Below are 17,636 nucleotides of genomic sequence, written 5' to 3' on the forward strand. Positions count from 1 at the left end.
ACCGCCATTTTTTATATTTTTCAAAATAAAACATCACTCAGACTCTGATCGTCGACAAATTATATATATATATATATATATATATATATATATATATATATATATATATATATATATATATAATTTGTACCGGGCCGCACAGAAAAAAGCATATATATATATATATATATATATATGCTTTTTTCTGTGCGGCCCGGTACCAAATGACTGACGGACCGGTACCGGTCTGTGGCCCGGTGGTTGGGGACCGCTGGTTTAACAGACTGAAGTTGGCTAATCTGTCAGCATAACACAAAGGCACTGTTCACATATTGTGATTTCTTACAAATTTGCACACAAAAAATCTTTATCAGACTGAAATTACAAAACAGAATCAAAAAAGGGCAAAACAACTTATTGTTAGTCCTTGAGTATAATTCAACACTATTGCTCAAATAAATGAAAGAATGTAGAAAAAAAGTTCAACTAAATTATTCAGTCAGTTAAAAGCAATCTCAGTAAACTTACAACTGCCTTTTGCATGTATGGAAAGAGTACTGCCATAAACATTAGTTAATGTTTTGTGCCTTCTTTGTATGTAATGAATGTAGAGAAGGTTCCCTCCACGTGTGAAGAAATCCCTGCCGCTCCTGCTGAGGTCATCATAACGCCACCTCCAGCTGCTAACAATAGGAGTTCTTTGCAAAGTGCTATTTTATTCTCCTCGTTTCATAGCAGCACCCTGTGCTTTGGTGTTGAAAACAGAACAAACTGGCGCCAATAAACGCTGGCTTCCAACCAGGACTGGAACTGGTTTGGTGAAAAGCTTTCATTTCAATCTGCCACGCAGCTCATATCCTGATAGCAGGGCTAAATTCATAACAACACCCAAATGAAGACGGGGCACCGAGGACAAACAAACTGAGACTGACTCCAGCCTTGGCTGTTACCTCAGAAAAGCATAAAGCTGATTAAACTCAGAACAGTGAGAGTTTACTGACAAAGCTGTGCAGCTGCTGTGACATGTTCAGGGTAGGCGAACGGGCTGGGATAAACACAGGAATGAGGATCATTCTGTGGAACATTGAGATTATTCTTTAAAAGAATTTTCTTATAAAAAAATAAGAAGAGGTCAAACCTTAGCCAACACTGCTCTGATGGGTTCGAGGCCTCGCAGATAAGAAAATTCACTGACGCATAAAATATGTCAACTTTGCAGGACGTCCAGACAGAGAGACGCTGAAGATATGAAACACATTCAGGTCTTAAAATCCAGCCTATACTATAACAACTCAAACTTCCCCTGATTAAACTCCACATCAGGTCACATTGTTGAGTTGCAGCCATCTGCTTTTAACCCGCTCACACAAACGTTACAAACATTCGGCAGATGGCCGCTCACTCTGAGCCTGGTTCTGCTGGAGGTTTCTTCCTGTTAAAAGGGAGTTTTTCCTCTCCACTGTCGCTACAAGCATGCTTAGTGTGAGGGATTGTATTTGAGTCGATGCAATCAACTGGTTTTCCTTAGATAGAAAACTTTGTATCAATTTGACTGTATGATCTGGTTGAACTGTAAAGTGCCTTGAGATGACATGTGTTGTGAATTTGGCGCTATATAAATAAACTGAATTGAATTGAATTGAATTACGGTCTGAAAAGTTATTCTACAATTCCATGATCATCTGCAACAGATAAATTCAGTTATATTAATATTTACAAAAAGAAGCTTAGAACTCTTAATGTTTATAAAAGCAGACTTTGCAGAATGTGGTTATATCTTAACTTTGATTTAAATGTCCTGTTTGTGCTGCCCTGTGATAGGCTGGTGACCTAGCACTGCAAAAAAAGAAATCTCAATAAGTTATTTTTTCTTAAAATAAGTGCGTTTTTCCTTGAATTGAGGAGGTAAGTAAGACACTTTGCCAATGGAACAAGACAATTTCCTTTTAAAATAAGAAAAAACTATTTTATCGTCTTATTTCAAGTAAATATTATCTAACTATCTTATTTTAAGAGTAAAAATACTCATTCCATTGGCAGATCATCTTATTTACCTGCTCAAATTAAGGGTAAATATACTTAATTTAATAATTTTTTACTTATTTCTGGATTGTTTTTGCAGTACAGGGTGTAACCCGCCTCTTGCCCGTAGGCAGCTGGAGATAGGCACCATCACTTCTCGTGACCCCATCTGGGGTAAGCATATTGGAAAATGGATGGATGGATGTTTGTAGCAAAAGAATAAGCTTTTCTGTTACAGTTTGAACTTAAAGGACTAATCTGTACAATTTGGAAATTTTTCTATAAGACATCTATTCTACAAAATGGACATGAAGGCATCATTTTACCAGGTCATTAAAAAGATTCTGTGCGGAGAGTTTTTTTTTCAGGGCTTGTTTTTTTCCTTGTCATTAATAAACAGCTATGTCGTCTATGTCTTCCTACCAGAGAAAGAAGCTTAGTGCAAGATTCCATGTAAGGCAGATGAGTTATCAGAGAGGAAAACAAGTTGTAAAACAAGTGGAAGGCAAGGAGAAGGAAAATACGGAAAGGTTTATGCTGGATTTGACGCCACCATCCATAGAGAACAGCAGAAATAAAGCAAAATCTGAACTATTGATTTTTATTGTATCCGTTCTTATAATTAAATGTTGATGAATTGTTGAAATATTGTTTAAATACAATGTTTTTTCAGATTTCTTTTGTCCAAATTGCATAATGTACAATCTATATAAACCTTTAACTGGCAGTAGTTTATTCATCGTATGGGGCAACAATCTCTCATATGGGATAACAATCAATTGGTAATTGGTAAACTTAATTCACTTTAGATTCAAATGTTCAAATATAAACAGTGGTTAAGTGGATATTATTTATTTACATTTCAAAACAGTTTAATGAGTTTTAGAGTAAAATGGATGTTGAATAGCATTATGAGGAAGACGGGGACAATATAGTTTATAATTATAAAATTATGATTTACAAAAAATGAAAAGGCACACAAGATTCTTCTTTTGAAAGTTTTTTTACTTATCGCTGATACTGGATAAATTATTACTATTTTTAAACAAATATATAAATTCCTAGATTTATCTATTTTTATTATCATTTTTTAAACATTTTTTTATTTTATAAGAAAAACAAAAAAATTATTATCAAAAAAGACAGTGGCGGTTTTCTGTCAGATCAGTATATGCTGTTAGATCGGCATACAATTAGTTTTTATCTAACCTAAATGAATTCAGAGTCACAATATAAACCACTGCTAAAGCTTGATATGATTTTAAAAATGAAAACAAAATCTGTCCAAATTCTGTATGATGTTCTGACAGCAGAGCAGAGTAGCCTGCTGGGCAGACAGCGCTTGAATTGAAGAGAGGATTGATACCAACTGTCCATGACAAAGCTTTAAAGGTAAGAGCTAGGTACAACTTTACTTTGTCGGAGTGCTTAGCCTGATAGCCTTCAAACACCCAAAGGAATGTTTTACTGCTCAAAGCTTACTCTCTTATAGCTCATGAAACATATTTTAGTTTCTCAACTCAGTACAGAAACGTATTGCATTCACCAAAGAAAAAGAAAATCAGACATCTTATCTGATAATTACAAGATCAGTATCTCGTAATTATGAGATCTTTTCTGTTAATTACTTGATAAGATCTTATAATTACGAGATAATAACTCATAATAACGAGATAATATCTCATAATTAAGAAATAGGATCTTGTAAAATAATTCCATCCACATTGAGGAAACTCCGTATTTCCCAGTGTCGCATACCTAAAAGAAAATAAAAGCATATTAAATCCGACAACCCACTCATTGTTCACGATTCATGTAGTGTCGCTAAGCAATGACTGTCCCACCTGATCTCCTAAATATGAGATGTTATCTCAATATTAAGAGATCTTATCTAGTAATTATGAGAAAAACTATAATATTAATATCAGGATCTCATAGTTACAAGATCAATTTCTCGTAATTATGAGATCTTATCACGTAATTATGAGAAACAATCTTACAATTGCGAGATACTGATCTCGTAATTATGAGATAAATCACCAATTTTCTTTATTTTCTTTGGTGTATGACATATACGCTTCCGTATCCCAGTCTCATTTTAGACTACATTTTTTGTCACATGTCTCAGGGTTTTTTTCTCCTTAAAATCACCAAGAGAAATAAGGTAAGGCATTAACATTACAGTACAGGAGTCATAGATGAGATTTAAAGGAGATACCTTGAAAACTATTTTTAAAGAAATACACTCATTCATAGATTTATTTATTTATTTTTATTATTATTATTATTTTTTTTTTATTTATTATTAAGAATGACGGTTTCCTGTCAGATCAGTATATGCTGTTAGATCGGCATACAATTAGTTTTTATCTAACCTAAATGAATTCGGAGTCACAATATAAACCACTGCTAAAGCTTGCTGTGCCAAATTTAAATTTCCGCACACATGTTTCTTACTACTAAAGTAACTAATTTTAGATTAATATTGACTAATATGGTTTTAGTTATAGAGGTTTCTTCTCTCAACATCGCAGAAACTTCCATAATATCTCGCCATTTCTACACCCAAGAATAAACAGTTAAATTAAAGCTGATTTAAAGGAGATACTTTGAAAACTTGAATTTACCCAGTCACACCCCTTCACCCACTGACACGCTTGCCACACATAGTCACACACCATTATAATATGCCACTTTGTAGCCACAGCTGCCGTTGAGCTCACAGACAAAAGCAATGCTCCCACACATGGGCACCATCGGGCCCATCAGCTCTCTTCATGTACAGTTTAAAATCGCTTGCCCAATGACAAAACGACACTAAAAGCCAGAGCTCTCGTCTCATAATTTTGAGCGAGTGTTACCCTGTGAGCTAGTATTAGCTCAGTTTAGCCCTTGCGTAAGTGTTGCCACAAAAATTAAAGACTGTAAGTTGCCGTAACATTAAATGCCAAACAAAATAATGAAACCTGTAAATTCCACTAGAAAACTAAGATCAGCTGCATTAAATAAGACCTAAGATACAAAAGTGACGCCGTCTCCTTTAAGCATATATTTTCAAAGTGATTTTTTCCCCCCAAGATTCGCTTAGAACGGGGACACAATTTAATGGAAGACCAGATAATAATGAAACAGTTGACCCAAATCCTCTCATTAGTGGCTACAGCTTAGGTTTTGTTCCACAAAGCAATAAAAGAAAAACTTTGAGGTTAACAGAGGGAAACAATCTGAGCGGTAATGTAGTGCCATTAATATAAAATGAGCGAAGATAAAGCGGATGATGTTTCTTTGAAGAGCAAGAGGTCAATGAAAAAAAGAAAAGCTCATTTTTTCTGCTGCAAAAAGATACATCATCCTCTCACCATACTGGCTGAAGGCTTCAACAGCAAATCGTTAACTGAGCTTGTTTTCAAAAATCTTGGGTTCTTAAAACCGGAGGGACCAGCTCGTGCACATCCTCATTACTTGGCCTGTCCTACTCCCTCAAACTCCCTCTGCTTTCACTTTTTTTACTCGGATCTCAGCAAATCTAAGCAGATGGGAAACTCATCAGTGAAAGCTGACAATCTGCTTTGATCTCAGAAAGGTATCCATTGCCGGTTCAGCCTGCATTTTTGCTGCCTACAGAAAAGCAGCTCCTGCATTTTTTAGTATCTGGTACTTTTTGGAGTTTTACATAATTATCTGAAGCAGAGGTTGTAGGATAAGAGAACCTTGCCTCACAGATGAGTGCTTTTTTTTTTTTCCCAGGAAAGCAGGCGGATCAGAGAAATGTTGACACATAAAGACACTTCTCTTTCACAAAATCAGCACAGAATATTTGAAAATATTTCTGGTGTGACAGTCAACACGGAGGGAACCCCTTTTCACATTGTTCTTTCATGGGAAGCGAAGGTTGCTGTTTAAAAAAGAAATGAGAGGCCGTTCATATAAACAACCCCTGAAGATCTCATTAGCACTAAACAATCAAGGTTAAAATAAAGTAAGAAGTTTCATAAAAACTTTGGCATCATCAAGGTAAACAGCTGCTGCAGAAGATTAATGAGTCAATAACAGCTCTCTGGCAATTCATGCTTACAGCACTGCATTAAACATAAAAGGTACACATTGGTAATTAAAAAGCTTTACATGTTGAAACATTAATTTATTCAATCAACTATAAAAACCGCATCAATTATTTCCAAGCGAGCGTTTTTTTACAGTCTAAATGCTGTTCTTACCTTGGCATTGTAGGCTATGTAGTGCTTGGCCAGAGCTTCTGGGGTGTGCATCCACGACTTATCTGCAAAAAGACAAACCAAACCACAATGAAAGCAGTCCAGTTAGTGCTGTCATTAAAGATTAGGTGCTTTTGGCCACATTACTGGTTTATAAAGCCCCATTTACACTACCCTCTGAAAACAGTGCCGAGCTTGGATTAGTTAACCGTACCGAGTTTGGTTCCTTATGAACATTTACTAACCGCGCTAGCATGGTTCCTCGCCTCCTAGTGACTATCTATGGTACTACTGCTCTCTAGAGGGAAACAAGCAAATCAACATGGTGGCGGCCGAAACATTCAGGAAGTTTGCAGAGAGTCAGGGGAGGAAGGCAGCCTATGGTTAATTCACTTTATAGAGTCGACTTTTGGGAAGTGGATATGACGAACGAGAGTCTAATCAGGGCTTACTGATGCAGGACACAACGACGGACGTTGAGGTTCATTACAATGCTAAGCAGAATCATCAATGGAAATTGTGTGGCACGGTAGGGAAGCTAGTAGTTTTATAAATGTCTGAAATTCCATGATTACGGAGGCTGACTGTAAGGAGATCACCTGGTCTGTTTATGCACTCTTTGTTGTCGGAGAAATGAGCCTGAATTACACTGCTGTGTAATGACAAATTTATTGTCATTACACAGGTACAAGGCAACGAAATGAACTATGATGAACTATACCACCAGTTTAGCGTGATTCCGTTATGTCTGGCGCGGTCCGGTTCAGTTTTGCGTGCCTGTTACACTCAACAGTCATCTTGGTTACCGTGTTTGGACTCGGCACAGTTTCAAAAGGGTAGTGGAAATGGGGCTCATGTCTGCATGAACAGGTGTCATGGAGCCAGGTGTATATAGTATGGTTCGGAGGTAGCACAAAACACAGTATGCCTTGAGAATGATCATAAACATACAACTTTTTCTTTACCCTGCTTATTTTACAGACTAAAACTTGTTTAAAATGCTTGTGGTAACAAATCTCAGGTTATTCTGAAACAGGCTTTATTTGCATAAGAAACACAGTTATGAACCTTATTCTATCCATTAGAGAATAGAATGATTAGAGGCCTGTCACCCTTACGCCTGAGGTCTTGAAATTCTTTGAGTGTTGAAGCATCTGAAATAGATCAAAGCTCCACTAATGAAGTAATAGAGTAAACTTCATACTCTATTCTCCACCACCTCAACTATGACCATGTGTGCCAGGATCCGGCTTTTAAACTTAAACTATCTTGAACATAGGCATCCTCCTGCAGAAGCTAACTAAGCTTATAATGCTTCTCTTCAGAAATGGCAAAAGTACTCACTTTCCGTACTTGAGTAAAAGTATAGATACTTGTGTTAAAAAATACTCTGGTAAAAGTGGAAGTAGTGATTAAACTTCTTTACTCAAGTAAAAGTAACAAAGTACAGGCTTGTAAATTTACTTAAAGTATAAAAGTAAAAGTAGAAACCACTTTTTTCATGCCGTTGCCTACATTTTAAACGGATGTCTGCCAAAAGGACTAGATCTCCGTTGTGTTCATTTTCAATCATCTCGTCGTCCATACTACTATGCTAACGCCACCGCCACCAAGCAGCTACCACCGAATCTGTCGATTCATCTTGTAGTGGTGCGTCAAATGCAACGTAGATTCCCATCCAATTAGATTGAATTTGGTATTAATGACGTGAAAAATAATAACGGTAACTCCATTGAAATGATTCAAAACTAAAGTAACGGGCCAATTTTTAAAAATGTAAGGTAGAAAGTACAGATATTTGTGTAAAAATGTTAGGAGTAGAAGTAAAAAGTCGCCATAAAAATAAGTAGTAAAGTAAAGTAAAAATATCAGAAAAATCTACTTGAGTACAGTAACAAAGTATTTGTGCTTCGTTACTTCCCATCTCTGCTTCTCTTCCAGACATCCAGAGAACACCAGCCACATTTCCTCCACTATCTATCCTCATCAACACTGTGTCAAATCTTGACCATTTCTCAGGAACCACTCCTTTCAATACCTTAGTTGGTCTTCTCACATCGACAAAAATGAAACCCTAGTAATGGATTTTGGGAAACTTCCACAGGAGCTGCTGGTTATCTCTCTAATGCCATTATTTGGGCTGTCCTCAGCACATCCATCTCTGTGTGGTTTGGCTCAGTCATAAAACTGGACAGGTCCAAACTGCACCAACAGATCTGCTCAGGGGGCAGGACTTGTACAAATCAACGGTCAGGAAAAGGAGAACCAACAGCTCTGCAGTTTACTAACATCTTAACCTGAAAATGAATCCCTACATTTGGATTTTTAGGAAATAATTTCTTAGCTTTCATGCTTTAATGCTAATTTCAAATTTTTTTGTATGAAGTGTTATGGTTCTAGTATGCTTTTACTCCCTTTTTATCTAGCCACGTCCATCTCTTCTACAACCTTGATCCCAATTACATGACCAAGTATGCAAATCAGGCAATTACATCATAAAGTGACTTTTAGGACAGCCAATGGCTATTTTCCTTACTGAGCAGTTGGTTAAATCAGACATCTAATTTGTTTCTGTCAAGGTTGATGACCTATATAATCAGCACAATTTGGAGTCATCATTCATTATTAACCAAATTCCAAAACTTTCCTCACAGCTGCCCTAGAAGCTGGTTCTTGAAGATTGAAACTGAGCCATGGCGCAGAGGTCATCACAGGTCACTGATATCACAATCTAAACATCTCATTAGTCCACCTTTTCTCTTCACTTTCACTTTTCATTTTCTGTGTACAGACTGCTTATTACAGCAGTAATGAATCTTGGGACAATATATGCATGATTGTGACCTGAGGACATTAAACTTGTATAAATTTATTGGGGTCGCCAAATTTGGCAAGGTGTTGACTGTGAGACTCGTCACTAGTGTGACCTCTGAATAAGAATGCCTTGTTTACATTACTGCTTGTAGCCAACTAGATAACCTCATTTGAATTTTAATTAGTTTCGTTTAAACGTACAATTTGCCTGAATTGGATATAAGTAGCTAATGACCATAGAGACAATCATCATAGAGGTAATGTTTCACAATTTCCTCTCTTTTATGAATTCGGCTTAACTCTTCTAGTCACTGCTGTCAGATACTACAGGGCTAAAAGTATCATTTTTCCCCCCTCTATCTCTAAATCAAAGAAAAAAAAAATCAACTTTATCTGCTCAGGTTAATCACAAGTTGATATCTCACCTCCAAATATCCAAACAAATTTTAAAAAAATCTATATCTAAAATGCTTCAGGAGGTTGTAAAAAAAATTGTTATAACATCACCAGAACTTTGACCTTTATTTTCACTTTTCAGTCTTTGCAGTAACAACTATTATAAATGCACTGCCCTTACGGCGACTTATCAGCCTTGCAAGAGGTGAGAAGTGATTGCATCTCACGGCAGTTTCCTAAAAAAGTAATCCTTTTCGTTGTGGGAATAAAAGCTGACAGAAGTGATGCATCTCCTCTTGACCTTAAAAACTTGAGAAGCCAAAAAAACAGAAAAGATTTGAAAAAAACTAGCTACTTATATCCATGTATACTATGGGTTTAATCATTTTACAAGGTCTTAATATAATATATATTTTGTGTTTTTATACTTAGCATAAGCACCCAATTGACTTATATTACTATGGTTCTTTACATCTTTTAAACTTTGTCTTTGTCTCTGTGGTTATCTAATTAAAAAAAAAAAATTTGGAATTATTTTAACCAATCGACTGGAGGTATGATATAGCATAATAATGCAATCAGTGGTTCCCAAAGTGGAAGGTGCACCCCTACCCAGGGAGGGTAGTGGTTGAAATGAACTACATAAATAACCCATTCTGAGCGTTTTCTTTTTGTGTATTGAACATAACATTTAATACATTTTCTTTTAAATGAATAGTTAGACTGAAAATAATGTGATAGTTGATATGCCACATACAAGGGTTGGCCTTTATTTTCAAGCCTTTAAAGAGAATAGCCCTGGTGCAAAATGTGTTTCCACACTCAACAAGCACAAAGTAAACACTATTATTGTGAATGATTGGCATATATTGATCTATTTGAAGATGATTAGACTTTGTTGTGTTTTTTATAGCCATATACATAACCTGGTCCCTTTAAATGCTTTTAAGTTGGAGATGGATAACACCTGAACATTTCATTGTTTATCATCCAAACAATAGTTTATAACAAACACAATTTTGTTGAAAATCACACCTAATCTATTGGCACTTTGATGTCTTGTGCCTGCAACATCATGCCCATGGGTTTCTGCTCTAATTAACCTGAGTAGACAGATCGCTCCTTTCAAGTGAAACAAGAAAAACACTTTGTACCTTCAGATGAAAACAAAACCTCACATTACACAAACAACACAGCAAAGTTTCCCAAATTAATGATGGGGCTCCAGCAGTGCTGCTTTTCAACATTTTCATTAGTGAATTAATCAGAAATCAAAGCGCTTATGCGTGTCTTGCATGTATAATCGAGTTCCGCCATGCATGTCAGTGGGAACGATTGAGGTCCAGCACCTTTTGCTTTTCAACCTTCACTTTACCCTGCAGCTTTGTAACCATGAAAATTAGATAAAAACACAGTTTATAAACATATAAAAGCTTTTTGCTTTTTTGTAGGATGTTATAATAATTCACACTGAAACTACATCACCAATTCTAATGAAACATTCTGGAGTTGTAAAGTTATTTTCTCGGATTCTAACTACTAAGTCACATTTATTGGCATGCTGTGTCATTGTTCACAGTTTCATACAGAGGGTATTGGTGGGTAGTAATGGCTTCAGTGCCTTTCCTAAGGACAGTTTGATATCTGGTGAGGAAAACTTGGACTCAAACTCACCTATTAATGGCCGACAGAGTCAAACTCACCAAAAATAAAAGTCATAGACTTGCAGTAAGTGAACCTGTTGCTGGATCTACTGTTAGTCTAGTCAAAGGCCAGAAGCTCTGATTGAATTTTTGGTTGTTTCATGTTAGAAGGTTTTGTTGTAGAATCTTGAAACATCTTAAGTTCCTTCAGCACAGCTGTTAGCCCCTACATGGCCTCAAATATCCAATTAGACTTGAGCCCATTTAGTGATTCAAGTAGAGGTTTTCCACACCTGGTTGAACATAAAATACAAATTTTCTGGGTCATTTCCACTAAATTAACAGTTAGGGGCATTTTGCTATTGCTAAAGCTGAATATTATTGATAAACAATTTTAATAAAATGAAAAAAAAAATAAATAAATGGCATAAAAATTGCTGGATGAGATTTAACACAAAAGTGGATTGAACATACAGCTTACATTCAAATTATATTCAAAGCCTACACACACATTGTATATACATACATATATACATATACACACATACAAATATATATACACACGTATATATACATATACACATGTGTGTGTGTATATATATATATATATATATATATATATATACACACACATATATACACATATATACATACATGAGGTTTTGATAAAACTCGGGCAAATTTGCAGCAAAATGTTTATTTTTTAAAAGCTTTATTTAAGTTTTATATTCCTCACTGGACCTATCTAGTGGTGAAAATATTTTTACCAAATCTGTCAAATCTGCATATGTAAAATGTATGAAATTATGGATTTGAAAATAATTTTTTCAACACATTGGCACACACTTAATAGTCTCCTGCTATGTAAAAAAATGTTTTAAGTGGGTCTCATTTTTTTTAAAAACCCTATAGGGAGAAATCTGACCACAGTGCTTCTGAACAGGAAAACAACTCGTTAACGAGTTGCAATCCAGACCAAACAAAAAAATAAAAAATACACACACCAGCCTCAACACAATCTGGATCACTGGATTTATCAATGCAAAATAAAATCCAACAACTTTGAAGCACGGTGTCCTTTATGGCTATTTTTGACAAACTTTCCAGGGGCTTGAAAATATAAACTTTCCTCTGTAGCTCTTCTACTATCCAAACTAAAGCTTTGGCTGGACCTGTTGATCTTTAGGGCACACATCTAAACTCTCCTCGCTCATAGAGCCTGCTCTCTTAGAAACCTCCTGCAAAGGCTTGGAGGGTTTTGTATTGGGAATGGTGAGAAGAAAAACAGAAACTATCCATTGAAGAGCACCTGTGGGGATTAACATGCCTTGTTGAGGTCAGAGATCAGGCGAAATGGCAGCTCAAATAACTTCTTACCATCAACACATGCAGAACAGCTTATTTGAATGTTCAACATGAAGGGACTTTGAAGCAGATGGGCAACAGCAGTAGAAGACCCCATAGAGTGTTATCTCTGTCTGCCCAGAACACAAAACAGAGGCTCTATTTAAGCCAGGATTCAGACACTTCAGTCAGAAACTGGTGCAAACCCGAACGCTTTGAATCCAACCTGCTTTGAATAAACTGTTTAAAGTGGTGGAGTTGGTGTAATGGTATGGGAGGCAGCTTCTTTTTAAACCTGGGCCATGTGATACCAGCTGAGCATTGTTTAAACATCCCACCCTACCAGTAGGATGATAAACCAGACTAATTGGGAGATGAAAGGTGTTATTTAGTCTGGCCCCGATCAATGAGACATCGGAAGATTGTTGATGAGAACATCCTGCTGTTTTTCAAACCATGTCTGTGCCTATTGGCCAATGCTCTGACCAATGAGCGCAACTGACTGTGATGTAGTAAGTGCGACAGAAAGCTGGTGGTGGAGTGAAAACAAACAGCCTGTCGGTAAAATGGTGAATACGTCCTTCTTAAAAATGAATGACATAGAGCCTCTTCTTGCTAACGTTTCATCAAAAACCCCAAGTCTAATCCTTCCAAAACTGATTCCAAAGCTGAGTCAAAAATCGCCATTAGAGCCAGTGGTCCTTCACACAAGACTATTCCAAGAGAGGGCCGCTGCAGACGGGCTCCAGTTAGCCCTGGCCGCTGTTAGCCTCGGAGCTCCGCTGGTTGCCGCGGTCCTATCAACTTCGGAAATTGTTATTTTAATTACAAATTAAATTGGTAAATTGACTATATAGTGACGCTTTAAAGTATAATATTCTCGCCTCAACTGATCTTAAACCATACTTTTATTGAGCAACAGCAACAGAAAGAGAAGTATAAACTTTCAATGCGCACTACATCTACTGTTTTGCTTTCTCCAGCGTCATGCAGCTTTGTCGTTGCGCCCTCAAAGCCGGCCCACTTTGCATCGAGACATTCAAAACACATCTCTGCGTTGTGATTGGCCCGCCAGATTAAGGGCCTGGGGCATTGATCGAGGCTAGACCAACTCGCAGGCAAAAATGAATTTGGCGGGTGGAGCTAGTTTACTAAGCTACCCTACCAGATTACCATCACTGACGTGTCCAACCAATATAGAACCAGACTCAGACTGAACCTTTTTCTAAGATTACACACCATGTCCCAAACCTTAGATTATGTTAAACTGGTTTCTTGAAAATTATAATGCATTTTCTGTACAACAATGGACTTAACGGACACCAGGTCTTATTGGTTTGTGGTAAACCAGCATGGATTAGATGAATGTATGCTGTGGAATCTTGTTATAAAACATTTAGGCGGAAAAAAAAAGACAAAAGCACAAAAAAAAAATTATACAAGAGTATAATAAGGGTAACTGAAATATAATAACTTCCATTTATTTCAGTACAGCAACAGTCTTTCTCCAAATCTAACAAGTAATAACATCATCCCTTTCTTTAAACAGAAAACCCTGTTTAATAATCTCCATTCTAACTCTAGTCTTTAGCAGTCGTAACCTCACACTGTAAGTGCATTTTTTTCCCCTCTATCGTGCCACAGGAAGTGGGCAGGCAATAGACTAATTCACTGCAGTGCTCAATCAATGACACAGAATGAATTTGCTGGCTGTGCACGGTTCTCCATCATGCTGAAGACAACATTAACCGGTCTCCAAGCAGGACGAATCCAAGCCGCAGGTCTGCTAGAGAGCAGCCGGAGAGTGTTACTGCTAGATAAAGAAGTGGAGGGCTTATATTGTACTGTGCTGTATGGAAGTAAAAATACATTCAAGCAGAAATAAAGCCTGAGCGGACTCGTCTGTTCAGGATGATGGATTCAAAGTCAGTTATAAAAACTACATTTTGTAAAAGAGGGAAATGTTTCTGCAGATGACTATAAATTACAAATCAGCTGAAGCTGAGCAACAACTGGAGCTTAAATGTAGTTTATGACTGCAAAACTGCACAACTACTGTTAGTTGCCCGATTTCATCATATCTTGTTGAAAACAAAGCGTAAGAAAAATCTCCCCTGGGTTAATGGAAAAATAAATTTGGGCTCAATGAAGAACTGAGGCACGACCGTGCATGGCTTAAGGATCAGTCTTATGAAAGAATAGTTTCAGAGCGATGACACGCACTTTGTTTACAGCTCGCTTTTCTCAGCTCACATCACATGTTGATCCTCCCAAAGTTATCAGACACACAAAAAAATGCACTGAGGGGAAAATATAATCAGAGCTCCAAGGCTGTATTTGGCCTCAAATCATAATCTAAACCATTCTTGATAGCTTGTGTAATGGTTGAATTAAAACATTGTGAAATAAACACTGAGACTGTTTTTATTCTGCTCAGTGATTCATCCTCTGAAAGAATCTCAGGCTTACAGAACTACATTTCCATTTTAGTGTTTATTCATGGTGTAAGAAATTATGAATTATTAAGCCTATTAAAAAGTGTGTACATTTATATTGATCAATGCTCACAATTCTAGGTAGTTATGTTTTAAAAAAAAACATTTATTTAAAGAGATAAAAAAATTACTACGGACAATATTGTCTTATTTGGACATAAAATGTTTTCATAATCCTAACAGATGTACAAATGCTTTATCAACAACTGTAGGCAAATAGAAAGGCACTGTAGGCATTTCATTAGAATTTTAACGAATCAAACAAAGAAAAGCCAATGGAGGGAACAGCAATCCATGCCGGATATCGAGGTTGGTTGCTAAATACCCAAATAAATGCCAAACACATGCCAGCATTGGCCCATATGATACAAAAATGAGTCAATGCATTGGTCTACCTTTAGAAGGTAGGTATGCATGAAGTTTGTTAGGTAGGTATGTATGCAAGTAGCTGGGATGGTTGATAGGTACAGTAGGTAGGTACATAACTGTACAAGTAGATAGGCAGCTGGTTAGGTACTGTAGTTACAGTGCAACAAACTCTCCCCAAAAGTTTGGTGAGGATCTTTGATTGATCCAATGTTGACCTAAATGACTTACGATGATGATAAAGGGAATCCACCTGGGTGTAATCAAGTCTCTGTATAAATGCATCTGCTCTGTGGTCGTCTTAGAGGTCTGTTAAAATCGCAGAGAGCATCATGAAGGACAAGAAACACACCACGCAGGTCCCAGATACTGTTGAGGAGAAGTTTAAATCTGGATTTGGATACAAAAAGACTTCCCATGCTTTATCAGACCATTGGGAATCTACAAAGACAAGGCTATCCCGTTAGACTTTCAGCTCAAACAAGGACGATCAGAGATGCAGCCAAGAGGCCCATGATCACTCACTGCAGAGATCTACAGCTGAGGGGCGAGACTGTCCGCAGGACAACAATCAGTCATAAGCAGCACAAATCTCATCTTTATGAAAATAAAGCTATTTCTTAAAGATATCCATAAAAGTATAGTTTAAAACTACTTGGGAGACACAGCAACCTTTGGAAGAGGGTGCTCCGGTCCGATGAACCCAAATCTAAATATTTGGAAACAATCCCACTGTCAAACATGGTGGTGGCCGCCTGGGTGGGTAGGTAGGTATGTAAAGAATAAGGCTGCATTTTATATTTTTGATGTTGTCATTGAAATATTAGGGTGTTAATTCTACTGCAAAGGACTATTTTGATTGGAATTATTCCATCCATCATCCATCCAATTTCTTCCACTGAATCAGGGGCTGTGTTGTTGAGGCAGTAGTCTAAGCAGAAATGCCCAGACTTCCCAATTAACACACACCTCCTCCAGCTGCTCTGGGGGCGACCCCGTGGTGACTAGGGGTGTAAATCACATCCATCATGGCGATTCGATTCAGTATCGATTTCCTGATCCAACGATTCGATTATTTTCGATACTTAAGAATACACCACGATTCGATTCGATTCGATTAATCGATTAATCGGTTAATTTTTTTTTTATTATTATTTATTTTTATTTATTTTTACACCTTACAGGCTAAACAAAGTTTCAAGTTTGAAATAAATCAATGAAAGCTGTAATATCATTATGCATTTTCTTTAGAAACAACAGCAAATAACAGAAGTAGAAAAGTTGCATCAAAAAATACTGCAAAAATACTGCACAATATCAGTGTAATGAGTTCAATGCAATACCTCGGCTCCAGAGAAACTGTCCAACATATTTTTTTAGAATGTAATAAATATACTCAGGAAAGAGAGATGTTGTGTAGAGAGTTAGACAGGAATAAAAATAAACTACATATAAGGGAATTGTTTCAAAGGTCATCTGGGGATGTAGTTTTTGGGGGTATTTTTAATTTTCTAAGAAGAACGGGTATTTTAGGGAGAATATAATAGTTTGTCTGGTCCATACTCCATTCTGGAAGGTGGCGGTAATGCAGCTATAAGTTGTTTGCTTACCGCCATTAAAAAAAAGAAGAAGGCTCCAGAGTGTTGACGTCACCGCCCCTTGAGAGACGCTCCGCTGCACCTCTCCCAGATTGTAGCTGACCGCAAACAGTGCACCAGACAGGAGGCCGGCTAGTTTTGTTTTTATGACCGAAATTGCGGAAAACAACTCGTGAAGTTTGACCCGCTAGAAGAGCGAGGTGCGCGAGAACGCTGGGAGCCTTTTTCCAGCTGAATCTCCGCTCTTTTTGCCCCATTGTCCCTCCGTCGTCGGACTAAACTCGCCCCCACTTCCTCATCGCCTCGGCCGTATCTAGACCCACAGCGTGTAGCCCAGACCACGCTTCAATACTGAGCATAATTTAAAAATGTCTGTGTGAAGCTTGCTGCAACAAACTGCTGTAAGAGTATAACCAGGAAGCGCGGTAGGAGGGGAAAATAGGTTTAGCGCCACCGCAGCACGGGAGGAAGAATTACGCCCAGGAGCAAATGGATAAAAATAGACCGGAGGGAAAAAAAAAAACATTAATCGATTATCTTGCGGACGTGTCGATGCATCGGATCGTCGGCTTTTGGATCGATGCATCGATACAAAACGATTATTATTTACACCCCTAGTGGTGACACCAGGCCAGCTCAGAGACATAGTCCCCCCAGCGTGTCCTGGGCCTTCCACGAGGCCTCCTCCCAATTGGACACACCTGGTACACCTCCAGAGGGAGGCGATTGGAATAGTTAGGTTAATTATCATTGATGATTTGTGAG

General features: G+C 37.5%; 1 protein-coding gene across 7 annotated transcripts in view; it reads right to left on the reverse strand.

The window, feature by feature from the left end:
• The window catches only part of gulp1a (GULP PTB domain containing engulfment adaptor 1a), a 45,134-nt gene that overhangs the window by 18,209 nt on the left and 9,289 nt on the right, over positions 1-17,636 (reverse strand). For all 7 annotated transcript variants that reach the window (XM_038273031.1, XM_038273033.1, XM_038273030.1 and 4 more), the window contains exon 3: positions 6,219-6,280. In XM_038273031.1, the coding sequence (XP_038128959.1) occupies positions 6,219-6,280 (62 nt within the window). The remainder of the gene's footprint in view (positions 1-6,218; positions 6,281-17,636) is intronic.

Source organism: Cyprinodon tularosa, unplaced genomic scaffold (assembly GCF_016077235.1).
Source record: "Cyprinodon tularosa strain WSP-4 unplaced genomic scaffold, ASM1607723v1 ctg851, whole genome shotgun sequence".
NCBI classification, from domain to species: domain Eukaryota; kingdom Metazoa; phylum Chordata; class Actinopteri; order Cyprinodontiformes; family Cyprinodontidae; genus Cyprinodon; species Cyprinodon tularosa.